Source organism: Ursus maritimus, unplaced genomic scaffold, assembly GCF_017311325.1.
Source record: "Ursus maritimus isolate PB19 unplaced genomic scaffold, ASM1731132v1 scaffold_1, whole genome shotgun sequence".
Taxonomy (NCBI): Eukaryota; Metazoa; Chordata; class Mammalia; order Carnivora; family Ursidae; genus Ursus; species Ursus maritimus.
In genome coordinates, this window is record NW_024423343.1 from 9,795,181 (window position 1) to 9,808,985 (window position 13,805).

At 45.6% G+C, this 13,805-nt stretch overlaps 1 protein-coding gene across 1 annotated transcript in view; it reads left to right on the forward strand.

Annotated features, from left to right (window-relative positions):
* DNER (delta/notch like EGF repeat containing) overlaps nt 1-13,805 on the forward strand; it is a 239,418-nt gene that overhangs the window by 57,062 nt on the left and 168,551 nt on the right. Inside the window, exons 4-6 of the mRNA XM_008690561.2 lie at nt 5,076-5,375; nt 7,549-7,643; nt 9,839-10,005. Coding sequence (XP_008688783.2) covers nt 5,076-5,375; nt 7,549-7,643; nt 9,839-10,005 — 562 coding nt within the window. The remainder of the gene's footprint in view (nt 1-5,075; nt 5,376-7,548; nt 7,644-9,838; nt 10,006-13,805) is intronic.

Sequence of the window (13,805 nt, forward strand, 5' to 3'; positions counted from 1 at the left end):
GGGAGAGAAAGAGAGTGAGCGAGAAAGAGCACAAGCTGAGAGAGCACAAGGCTGAGGGGAGAGGGAGAGGGAGAAGCAGACTCCCTGCTGAGCAGGGAGCCCACAATGGAGCTCGATCGGGACTCTGAGATCATGACCTGAGCTGAAGGCAGACATTTAACCAGCTGAGCCACCCAGGAGCCCCCAAATGGGCCTTTTTCATTCCTGTTTTAAAATTTGACCTTCCATCCTTCTGTTAGTGTGCTGCCAAGGGCATTAGAATTGCTGAGAACAGGGGCAGCAGACAGTTTAAGGAAGGGAAACAGGTCATGCCTAATGTGTCACGTGAGAGAGCTTTTAAATCCCGAGTCGTGGGGTTGGCAGGTCCCTTCGCTCCGGTCTGACCTCTCATGTCACCCTGCACGCATCCCCGTGAATGCTCCTGCTTAGAGTATAAATGATTTGAAACAGGCGAAAAGTCTAAAATAAAATATGAAAAGAATAGTTTGAGATTAGTTCTATGATGTGAAAAGATTTGGCTTAAACGGGTGATTAATGAGGCAACAGCAAGCAGTATTTCGTCAATGAGCTTGCTGGTGACTTGTAAGCAGAACAGCGTTAATCCATGGGCTTTCTCTTTGTTCTCCCTTATAGCTGGTATTACAAAGACTTGATCATCCCCACCCCCACCCCCATCATCAGAGACTAGAAATTATAGCCAAAAACACATCACCTGTTAAATTTTGAGTATCCGCAAAGTCAAGGCTACTCATGACGATCTTTTGCTTCGTTATGCATTTTGGCAGTTTGGTGGTTTCCTGCTCGTAGTTCAAAGTGAATGGGATTCCAGGGCCGCAGTTAGGGACCTCCACAACAGCTTGATGATTGTATTTTATCTTAGATTTGCTGCTAGGCAATTCAAACAGATCAGTTTTCTTTTTTTCAGTGAGACGAGCCTGAAGAGTTTGAGAGCACAGTGGCAGCTAGTCGTCACTGTTAGCGAAGCAGCTAACAGACGACCCAAGCAGGTAGCAGAATATGAACTGATCACTTTAAAGAAGGGATCGATGACTGTGTAGTGCATTGAGCTCTGTTCTGTGTCCCAGTGCGCGTGCGCGCACGTGTTTTCCATCACATCAGTCATTCTTTTGAATCCCTGCAGAAATCCGTACAGCTGACAGCTTCATTTCTAGCTTTTGTCATCTTTACTAGAAGCTTCTCTCCCGGCAGCCCGTGAATCAGTCTTTACTTCATCCCGACGCTGCTTGTGCATCCCGCTCATGGGTGAAGACAGCAGCTCTTAAATGAGATAATTAATTCTCATCACATGTTCCTTCCAGCTCTTTATTCCCTGCCTGGTGGAATGGAGTGTGGTGAATTGGGCATTGCCGTGGGGACCTGCCCTTTGCACCGGGTTCTATCCACTGGCACCTGGGGTGACAGGCTTCAGCAGCAGCTCTCCTGGTGGACGGTCTCTGAGGACTGGTGCCGTGGTGTTGGGGGGCCATCTGTGACCCTCACTGAGCCCTTAATCTTTCTGCCCCCCCTCGTCAAGGCAAAAGCAAGAGGTTGTGCTGGCTTTGCCCTCCCTCTCGGGTCAATGGAGACTTTCCCCCCTTTTAAAACTGATTTAAAGTTATTGAATTGCTCTGAAACACTCTAGGACAGATACATGAGGCATTCCTGGATTTGCGTTCTCAAGACCTGGGACGGGGCCTTGGAGAGTCCTAATTCCATTTCATGTAACAGGATACCTCACGGGCTCTGGCAGCTACGTGCATAGAACATCATTCATTCACTCGGTCAGTCATTGGGTCATTGTTCATTCGGCAGCTCCTGTGTGCCCAGTACTGTTCTTAGGGTGGGGTGGGAGCCCTCAAGTAAACAAAACAGGGGGAAGAAATCTGACCTCACAGGGTTTACAGTCTAGTGGGGGAAGATACAAAATCGATATAAGAAATAGCTAACATTTTCCCCACAATATATTAGCACAGAACGGATGTTTTGGAGAAAAATAGAGCAGGGAAAGAGGAATCAACGGTGCCAAGGGGTGGAGACTTGGCACAATTAAATTGTGTGGCCAGGGAAGTCCTCATCAGAAGATGACATTTGAGCAAAGACTCAAGGGAGTTTCGGGGGCAGCCATGAGACGTGAGTGTTCCACGTAGAGGGAACAGCCAGTGCAAAGGCCCTGAGGTAGGAGAGTGCCTGGAAATGTTAAATGCTGAATGTCGTGGTAGGCACACAGGAACTACCCAGCAAGCAGCAGGCAGTACTCGTTTTGCAGTTGTTGCTCTTAGTGCCCATCCTAGGTTACTGGGCATAAACTCTATAGGGACAAACACTGCATCTGTTTTTTTTTTTTCTTTTAGCCTTTTATTCCCAGATCCAATATAGTTCATGTCAAATAATAAGACCTCACTCAATACGTGTTGAGTATTATCATTATACTTTTATTCCAAAGAAGCGTCTTGAAATGGTAGTCTTAATTGGCCTACATTTAATCCTTGCTTATTTTCTGTTGCTTACAGAAATATAACCCTGACCACGGGCCTTCTCCACAGGGATTGTTTCTTTGGTATGATCGTAACTTACTATCAAAGCTGTCGTGCTGTGTTGTGACCAGAACTCTTGGCTGGAAGTCAGAAGCTCTGGCATTGTTCTTTTGTAGTGGCTGGGATGGGTCACTCCGCCCCTCTGTCCTGTTTCTGAACAGTGATATGGGTTCAGAAAAGTCCTTCTCTCTATTTCAAGGTTGTTGTGAGCACAAATGATATACTATACGGCAGTGTTCTTTGAACACTTGCCATGGCCACCTTGGGGGAAGGGGTAGCTATCACGCCCGGTAGCCTTCACTGTGCAGGTGGAGAGCTGTGCTTTGCGTTCTTTTCGTGGAGGAGGTGCTGACGTATGCTGTACCCTGGCGTCTCTCTGGGGGCTGTTGTGGCCAGCAGTGGGCTGTGATGGTGGAGCAAAAGGATCAGGGCCTCTCTGGCCCTCAGATAGCTGGTCTTTGCCTTAGGAACGTTTTACTCTCAGCTTCACAATGGAGGTTTGGATCTCCCGAATTAATTTTTGTACTCCTCTCTTCAACATATTTAAATAATTTAAATGTATTTCTCTGTTTTCAGGCCTGTGTTCAATGTCTTAATTTGTGACATCTAGGTCAACCTCAGATGTTATTTTAAAAAGTTGATTTCAGAAACCTGGTTATGTCCCCTTTATCCTAGCTAATTAAATTCTCCTTCCTGTCAGATAATTCTTGAGGTGATACCCACTCCATGAAGACTTCCTAAAAATAAATCAGACACGAGATAACAATACTGTGGCTAAAAGAAAGCAGCTCACATCCGTCTCTCATCATGCCTTCCGAATATTTTGTCAATACTTAAAAAAAAAAAAAAAGCCCTGCCATGTTTTCTGTGTTCCTCGACATGCTAGGAATAGTGCCATAAACATGGTAGATAAAGTCCCTGCACTGACAGAGCCCACAAGTTTGTGGGAGAAAAAAAGGATTATTTTAGATTTTGTAGTGAGGGAAGGCTTCTCTGGTGGAGACATTTGAGTGGAGAACTCTGTGAAATGAAGTAAAGAGCCATGCAAAACTTGTGAGAAAAAAACCCATTCAGGCAGAGGGCCCAGCAGGTGCAAAGGTCCTGAGGTGGGAATGATCTCAACATAGTCTAGGGACAGAAAGAAGGTGAGGAGGGGAGAGTGTAAGGGAGAAGGGAAGAGAGGACATCAAGGTTAGGAAGGGGCCAGATCAGGGAGAGCTTTGTCTGACATGGAAGGAGTCTGGGTCTTACTTTAAGTTGATAATGTTTGTAAATATTTAAAATAATTTACAGTTTAAATATTTTCTTCAGATACTAATTCATCTCCTTTTAGCTGAGATTCTGTGAAGGAATTGCCAAGCAATAGCAGAGGACATTGTGGTATTCTTGGGGCTTCATATTATTCAAGCCAGAATCCCTCAATATTCCTTAAGGAGTTTGTTGGAAATTGTCTGACAAGGATAATTAGCAGGGCGAGAAGCTGTTTTACCAGGCAGAATTCTCTCCACATGTGTTTATGTGTGAATTCATTTCCACAAGAGAAATTGAGGGTCTCATTTCTCTGAAGTCTGTACTTCACTGAATTCTATTTTATGATCAGCCCTGAGAAGCCAGGGGCACATCAGATAGAAGTCTCATTTTCTGTTCACAGAAGCAAATGATAATTGAATAAAGCACTGAGAACATGTCCGAACCCTTGAGCTTTCTCAGGAGAAGCGGCTGATCATTTCCTTGTTTTCTAGCCTGTCTCCGAGTCATAACAAATAGTGATTCACAGGTCAGCAAAGGACTCGGGGATAAACACTTTACTTAGAAACATTGTCACAATTTAAAGGCCTGCCAGTGAATTTTTATCTTCCATATCGAGCAGGGTCACATTTCTCTCTGATCACCCTCCAAAATAACGAGGTAGAAACCTTCATAAAATTCTGCTCCATGTAAGTCTCCACCATGCTTTACTCCGGCTAATAATTGTCATGCGGGCTGATCATTTTGGAAGCTTTTAATTCAATAATATCACCTTAAAAGAGGTTGTTCATCGCGTGGAAACTGGGAGACATAGGAATGACATCCTTAAGGGAGATAAGTTAGTCCGGCAGTCATTTCTCATAAGGAAACCTTGCAAGGTTCCAGAAAGTGGAAGAGGTTATTCCAGTTGAGATCCTTAGTATCCTTTGTCATGACTGGCCGCTACAAAAAATATCAAAGTTGGTATCTTCCTAATGAACCTCAGTTTTAAATGTTTTTGCTCTAGAAAATTCCGTTCGATAATGTGTTCCTGAGAGCAACATTATTTAGGGGCTTGGTGTGGGGAAGCTGCCCCCTAGGTGGGTTCTTGCTGGTCGCCTGTTATCTGCGGAAGGGTTAATGTTGGGATGACCTTGGGAGGCTCCCCCACGACAGCGCAAGTGGTTCAGGACGAGTATTCCGCAGGAAGAGCGGTTCCTGGAGCAGTAGCTCTGAGACACGGAGCTAATTGCTCAGCGATGGCACCGCTTTTCTTACGAGGGAATAATTGACCCATTTATGGTCTCGTTTCAGCTCGTGGCGGATCCTTGCGCCAGCACCCCTTGTCACCATGGCAACTGCAGCAGCAGCAGCAGGGGGGGCTACCTCTGCATTTGCAACGAAGGCTATGAAGGTCCCAACTGTGAACGGGGGCTGCCCAGCCTCTCCGCCTCCGGCTGGACTGAGTCCATGGCCCCCAGGCAGCTGCAGCCTGTCCCCGCCACCCAGGAGCCCGACATCATCCTGCCCCGCTCTCAGGCCACCGTGACCCTGCCCACCTGGCAGCCCAAAACAGGCCAGAAAGTTGTAGAAATGAAATGGGATCAAGTGGAGGTGAGAACGGTTGATTGCATATGTAAAGGAACCAGTGCCGTTAAAATAATTTCAGTGGCTCTAATATTGGCGATAAAAATGGAAGACCTTCCAGTTATCCCCTTGACAAAACCAGGTGTCTACCCTTCCTCCCGTCTGCACCTGTGTGTGGGAGATCTCTTTCCCTTNCATGAAGGAGACTTTTCAATTATGACTGTTTTGTGGGCATAAAAAGAGTAAGCAAGGAAATAAAATGAATGAAGTTATTTTCTGGAACGATATCCACATACATTTCTGTGAGAGAATCTTGGATTGGGGGCAGACCCTCCACTGTTGACCTAATTTTCCTTAATACTATTCTTCACTTCTTGTTTATTATTTGGTGCCTTGCCGCCAATATGATTTTAAAAAAAGAGAGGCCATCAGTGATTTTTTAGAACATTTTGAGAATGCATTTGAGAATGAAATTTCCAAATTTTGTCTATTTTGGCGAGAACAGATACTGTTTATTGAATCTCGTCCAGTCTGGGTTTGGCTTGTATCTTTAAGCTCATCGGAAGTCTCATGTTGAGGCCTTTTCAGCAGACCCTTGGAAGTTGCCGTACAACATAAATTTGCTCGCTAGGAGAGCCGGGGAACAAATGCAAACGACGACTCGGAGGTGACATCGGTAGACTATGATTCTGTTCCATAGCTTGTATTTATATGACATCCCGTGATTGTATATTATTACTGGTTCTGTAGCTTCAATGACAAAACACATAGATCTTGTGTAGCAGTTTTGGAGTCAAGGAATATGTCTAGACATTTCCCTTATTGTTATAAAAGAGACAAGGCAGCATTTCTTCCTTTATTGTCTTGGGTAGTTCTAAGCAGTTGACCCATTTTTTTTTTTCATTGCCACACAATTTATGGAGGCCATATTCAGACTGCAGGGCAGTGTTTTTCAGCCTACCTAAAAAAACTGTGAACGTGTTCTGATTTCAGACTTTTAATAAATGCTTTGAAGTTTTGACTTGAATCCCTCCTTGCGGGATGACTCACTTCTTGAATGTGAACTAAATTTGATTCTGCATTTATCGAGGAAGTGTCCCTTAAAGACAGTTTCTCCCCAACCAGCCATTGCCATCTATTTATTTAAAGGCATGCTCTCCTACTGTTGGTAAATGTGGAAAGAAATGCCTCATCTTCCTGTCATGCTGTAATTTCTTAGGCAGTTCGAGAAGCAGGTTAAAAAGTTGCCAGAAGGAGATGGGAATATATTTGGGTTTCCCCTTTTATGGAGTAATGATGCTTCCGAAATGTGAAGCTCTTTGGAGTCTCAAGGAACTCAAATTGATGTAACTAGTTGTCAGTTAACACATCTTTGAATATCCATGGTGGGCCTTCTCCATGGCGTTTGACTCTCAGGCCTTCTGGACCGGAAGTTCTAAGTGTTGGGTGTGGGTAGAAGTGCCGAGAATTTCTGTATTGTTCTCAGTTAATTCACTGACGAGGGATACATTTAATACCCCTTTGTTTTGCCTCTCCTGGGGGCAGACCGTGCTCACAGCATGAGGAATAAATGAGTAAATTGGTCCAAACCACCTTGCTGCACACAGCTCCAGTGTTCACAGTGTGTTTTCTGAAGAACACAGTCATTCCCCCCAGGAGCCCCTTTTTGGGTACGCATCGGCATGTTACTTTTGGAAACGTGTCACTTAAAAGATGAAGGGGTAGTCCACGGGGAGAAAATAGGCAGCTTCCCAGCTCCTTGGCCTTAGCGTGGGCTCCTGAGACCCACCTCTGCACAGAGCAGGGTCCCTCAGACCCGCTGCTTCTTGCCGTTTGCTCGTCCCAAGGCTTGCTCTCCTAGTTTATGCCGGCTGCGTGTAAGCCAGGCCTCAAAGTCTGCCTTCTTGTTCTGGAAGCGTTTAACCCCCTGACCCCAGACGGAGGCCAGGGACTGCTCGCTAAGCAGAAGAGAGGACCCTATTCACTGGTGATAGCAATCCAGGAACGGGTAGATGGTTCTCAGGAAAGCTCGGGCATTTCAGAAAATCAAATGGCAGAGCTTTTGTTTTCTTTTGAGTTTGTAAGGTTTCACTTGTCCCCTCTCTGTCTCCAAAGGCCGCTCATGGGAGTTTGCTTTGTAATATTACCTTGTGTGACGATCAACCCCGATCACTTCTTTCTCCCCTTTTTCTTTCCCCAGGTGGTCCCAGATATCGCCTGTGGGAATGCGAGTTCTAACAGCTCTGCTGGTGGCCGCCTGGTGTCCTTCGAAGTGCCACAGAACACCTCAGTCAAGTAAGAACACCCGCCGCTGAAACCGTTACGCTCGATACTGTGCCCGTAAGCTGGGTTGTGCCCATCCTGGTCAGTCCAGTGAGAGTCATGACTGGGGTTCCATGCGTAGACGTGGCCTAAATTGCTCAACACCCAGAAAGACCTCTTTCAGGGGAGAACATTGCAGCGGGGATCCAGCTGGGCGGGGGACGCGGACTTGCGGAATTGGACGGGATGAGTAAGGTGTGAGATCAGAAACCCGGAGGCCTTGGATAAGATCCAGAGCCAGACCTTCACTTCCCAAATGACTTTTGCTTTCAAAATTCTTTGGCCTCTTATGATTTTAATGGGCCGTTGGTTAAATTCATGGGCATAATTTAAAATCCAAACATTATAATTTTGCTTTTAAAAACAAGCATCTGAGGAGAGAGTGTTTTGTTTGGCTTTGTTTTAAACTCAAGTTCTTTCAAATGACAAACAGCCTACTGTCACGGGTGGGGACGGGAGAGGCAAGAGCTGAGCACCTGCTGTGTGTCAGGTGGGAGTGGGGGCAGTGGCTGGGGGTGGGGCCGGCCCCAGAGTGACCCCGCTCTGCCTGACAGCTCTCACTGCTCATCCTTCTCTGTTTCTATTAGCTACCCACCCCCCAGCCTCATGCAATGGGAATCTGCTGTCCAGTCTTCAGGGACTTGAGAAGACCCAGGCACACGTGACCCTGGTGAACTAATACTTTGTATCAGCTCCCTTTAAAGGGGGCGGTGGGCACTGTAGACCTCTTCCATTTTTACAGAAGCATTTTTGCCCACCTTGCCTTCTAAACAATGGAGCTGAAATGTATCCCCTCCCCTGGAGCCTTGAACTCACTTTGCTGGGGGGAGTTAGGATGGGCAGGGAACTCAGCCCAGGGAAGAAGGCCCCTTGGGGAGAAAGGTGTGGCCTCTGAGGCAGCTTCCAGTTCTACCAGCAGGGGGACCCCGGTCCTAGTGTTTCAGGGCTCAGACTACAGATGGAAGTAAGAGCCGGCTTTAGGCAAATCAGGACCGGTAGTTTCCTTTACGTTTACGAAACCATCTCCTACCCAGGCGAATGGCCCCACGCGCTCTCTTTTCTCTCGAATGACGAGATACTGTATGGTGACTAACATAACAAAATAAAAATTATTATATATATATAAAAAAATGAAACCATCTCCTAGCTCTTTCTTGTTTGGCTTTCATAAGCCTTTCCAAACAGTTCTGATCGTCTATCCCTTTAAATGCTTTTTGGTTTTTGTTCCCCTTCTCAATAAACTTGAAGTTCTCTAAGACCCTCCTTGGCTGCAGGACTGGGCAAAAATAGCCCCCTGACCCAGGCTGAGTGAGATGGGAGGGCCAAAAAAGCTCTGGGTGCCCTGAATTCACTTGTAAGGGCTGCTAGCACCTGAGACTTTCATTTATTCATGGATTCAACCTTTTAGCAAAGCCTGATTGAACACCCGAGTGCAAGCCAGGAGCTCTGCACGCTGGGTACGCTCATCTTCTCCCGCAGGTGGAGACCTGCTTCTCCAGGAGCACAGAGGAGGGGAGGGCTGGCTGCTGGGTGCTGGGAAGACCGTCAGGGAGGGTCTCAGAGAAGGTCTCAGAGAAGCGATGACCCGCGGGCTAAGCCTTGCAGAATGGCACGTGAACCAGACGCATGAAGGGGCAAAGGCTGGGAGCTGGGACAGAACCTGCTTGGGGAGGGACCATAGCTCCCTATGGCCTGCACTCTGAGTTGGGGCTTGAAAGGGGAACTGAGGCCAAGGGTGATTTGCTTTCTAGCATCTCATTCTTTGGTTTTACCCTGGAAACAAGAAAAAGACAAGAGAAGCCCGAAGCATAGGTCGTGACACACTTCGGCTCATGTGAGCAGCACAACTCGGGGCCGTTTGGGGATGCATGACACATTTAGAGTAAATTCCAGCAGGACTCCATATCGTGTGGATGTGGAAGGATTTGTCTCTAAAAGAACTCAAGATGCCCTTTTATTATTGATTACAATTGTTACGCAAAGGTGAATCATCTCTTCGTGATCTTGTGGTCTATTTTTAAGCCAGTGGGAGACAGACCTTTGTAACGATTTTCCGAGACCTTGGTAGAGGCGCATGTCATTTTATTTTTATTTTTAACTTTGATGGACTGGTTCTAAGATGAATTTCTCTGAAAGGGATTTCTGGTTTACTCCATTCCTGTTTTCAGAATTCGGCAAGATGCCACGGCCTCGCTGATTTTGCTGTGGAAGGTCACGGCCACAGGATTCCAACAGTGCTCCCTCATCGATGGACGGAGTGTGACTCTTCTCCAGGCCCCCGGGGGCCTGGTCCTCTTGGAGGAGATGCTCGCCCTAGGACACAACCACTTCATCGGTGAGTTCTGGAAATCCACCAACAACACATCTGGGTCCACCCAACCTCGGTTTGGTGTTGAGAGATGGCGGGGAGGGCATTTTGCTCAGATAATCTGAGTTCTAGACATCAACCCTGTTTCCTCCATTTTAGGTGAGGTTTTGCTTATGATCAAAATTGATTTCTAAGGTAGTATTTCCCATGTGACACAGTGTGGACAAAGTGTGCTCTGAAATCCTGAGCCTGTATGCCAGCTGTGGACAAAGAGACATGGATGTGTGACCTTTGGCACTTAAAGCTCGAGTCTGCCTTCTTTTTGACCCTCATCTGCTTTCTCTAGGGCTTGTGGGCAGCTTGAGGCCCTGAATGTTGCTCTCTCAGAAAAACCCTGTTCTCCCCTGAGTTAGGCCTGACCTAGGGCCCTGGGCACAGCACCCCAGGAGCCATTTGCTACATCTGAGCCTCTACTCACAGATGCCCTAGGGGATTTACAACTCCCTTTGGGGCTCCTCTTCCCACAACCCACCTTTCCCTCATGGGTCACTTTTGACTTTTCACTTTCCCGAATATACTTAAATCTGCAGCTTATCCTTCCCTAAACTGCCATGTGCTCAATTAGCTGTCTTCAAATTCCTCTTCCCTGGAGTAGAAATGGCCTTTGTAAAGCAAGACTCCCCACCCACTGTCCCCTGCTCCTCCGAAGGGCTACACCTGGGCAGTTTCCAGAGGACACCGTCCCCTGGTTGGCATTCTGACAGCATCCTGCGCCGTCTTCATCCCTCATTCAATACAGAGCATCTCTGGGGTTGGAACTTGTAACTGCAGCCCCCAGGCAGGCCCATATCATCAGCTGCGAGCTTGATGCTTGTGCAGGCTCAACTCAGAGACGCAAGCTCAAGTTCAGACTTCACCCACAGTCCTGTGCCCCAAGCAGCCCCCTGCATCCTGCTGTTAATACCTTCTCCTGTCTGCTCACGTATTCCAACAGTCCTCCCCTGGATGGGGGCAGAGGCAGCATTCGTCTCTTAGGGGTGTTGTGAGGGTTCGGTATGGTAATGGATGTGCAAGTGTACTTTACAGATATTCGGGATGATTCTAGGCTACTTAGGGTTCTTTGTTTTTTTTCTGAGATACACTAAATATTTGCTAAATTAAATGAAAAGTATACAGCGAGATTATTCTCTAAGATATATATTTGATGCAAATGTCATAACGAAGATAAACTGATAAAATGAAATGCTCAGCTCCATATAATTTGTATTGTATTTTTATTTGACTGACCGTCCTCTGATAAGAAGGCCGTTTCTCAATCTTTGGAAATCCAACTGTGGAGTGGGTTGAGGGGAGCAGGGATTTTCTTGGGTGGAGAAATCAGGCGTGTGGGGAAAAGAGGGTAGAGTATTTAACTTCAGACTGGTGGGTGTCTGTTCAGTGGATATTGGATTACCAGAGTGATGTAATATTGTCAAGTCAAGTCTAAATTTTATTCCCCCAAATGTTGCAATAACTATTATTTATTTCCCTGTTTTAACAATTTATCTACAAGGATATAGTTTGTGTATTTTGGTAAATAGTTTCAATTTTACTTTGTACTGATTTTTTAAGTTTTCCTTTTTTAGTGGATTAAGCTGTCCTAAGACATGGAGCTACCATTTTGCAAAAATACATGTGCTATCACCACTCCTTAAAATGTCCTTAGTATTACCAGAAGATATCCATTTGCAATGTTAGCTTACCTTTGATATTATGATTGGTTGTAACATAACTATAACTTCAGAGTGATGTTGGGGGTAAGGACAGAGATCAATAAAGAAGGATTTTCTAGTATTGATACAATGTTATACTCTTGAGACACAAGGAATTTTATGAACTCCAACAGAGATTGAGCTCATTTTGCTAACAAACAAACTTCATGGAAAAAATTTTATCTTGGGTTGAAATGTACTCCTCCTTAGAGGAATAATTTTTAAAAATTTAATATATTAATAACTAAATTAAGGACTTTTTTCTTAAAAATTATATTCAGGTTATGACGAGGAGACAATGATTTTGAGTAACATCCTTTCTTTTTCTAAACCATTATTTTCCATTTGGAAAATTTGTGATCTGATGTCTTTTTAAATTTCTTAAGTTGAAAATTTTAAGTGTTTTATGTGGCTTTGTATTGGAGCTCACAGTCTTTTAGTGTTATTCTTTTTCAGGGTAGGGGACAGTCTCGTCACAAGCTCCTTCTGACGAAGAATGGCTAGCTTCCTCACAATGCAAGATTGGCTCACCCACACACTGCCAGAGACTTCCTTTATGAGATCTTTTGATCTCAAAGAAACAAGATTTATTTTTTGTAATCATCGTGGAAGTCTCATGCTTACTACATTGGCATGTGTTTAATCCTCTTTTTGTTAAATTTTTTTTTGGAAGACAGCTTTTTAAAATGATTCATTTTTACAACAGTGGGCGCTGTCGACACCAATACAGGTTAGCTAAGAACCAAAAGACTATTCTGCAGAGTACAACAGCATCCGTTTGACAGATGAACAAATGGAGGCCAGCGCGGGTGGGAGGAAACTTCCACGCCAAAGGGACAGTAAAGTTCCAGAGTCGTGGTACCGTGGTTTAGTCACTTCCGCTCCTTTCTAGAAAGAAAGGTACTTGCAGGACTTGGCTGTCCCCTCTCTGCCCTTCCCTCTCCATGGGTTCCACATACAAAACTGATGACCAAAGTATTTTCATATTTCTGTGCAACAGAGCACAGGAGTCCCTTCTGTGTCTTTGGGAGATCAACTTGCTCCCTGTCACCTGCTTTACACAAATATTCTTTTTAAAAGTTTATTGCCAAGAGCCTATGAATATTCTGCGTGTTCCAGATGACGATAATGTACTTATATCTGACCTATTTCAGTGACACTCCATTGAATTTTTAAAAAGTTTCCCTTCATTACCATTGCCTTATGCATATGTATACCCTTTCATAGAAAGAAAGAAATGATAAAATATTTGACGAAGCGTGTAGCTCTTCCTTCTGTCCCTCGGTGCCTCAGCCCCTCTCCCCGGTGGTGTCTCCCAGTTGCAACGCTCAAGCCTTCTCCTTAATCATCCCCTCGGCTTTTCCTAAATAGGCTTCTTTCACTATGTTATTTGCTTTACGCAAGGTTTTGAGGTCAGTAACTAAATCGACCTTTGTGTACGTTGTCTGCTCCGTGGCCATCAGCCAAGGTGCTTGTGAGCCCCCTGAGTGATTTATTTGCCCAGTGGTTTGTGTCCCTAGAGAGGAAGGATGCACGGTTCCCATTGCATCTCCGTGACAAGCAGTTGCCTGTCTTATGTAAGGTAATGTTTTCTTTCTTTTTTTTACTTGGAATTGCGTGGACACATTGCTCTGATAGACGCTGTCAGGGATGAGGGCCAAGGCAGCCGTCTGCTGTGTGCCTGTGTAATGAGAACATTTCCTCAGGGTGGAAGCCCTATTGAACTCCTTCTCTAGACTTTTCTTTGTCTGGTCTCCTACCCCTAGGTGTACCTCCCAGTACTTCTCCTTGGTGAACTCTGTCCACCCACCGCCTGTCCCCTCCCCACCTGGACCTCCCCCTTCCTCATCTTCTCAAGCCTCATCTCCCCCCGCCCCCCATCCCTTCCTGTCCAAGACCTCATTTAAACTCTCCTGATTTGGAGTGCTTTAGGAGAAAAGTGGCCAGCCCAAAATTCTAGTCTACCTGGATTCTCAAATCCTCTTAAACTCTCATAAATTCTTACAGACACACAGACAACCCTGGAATATTCTCATGGTTCTTCTTTTGATCAGAAAACCCAGGCGGGGCATGTCT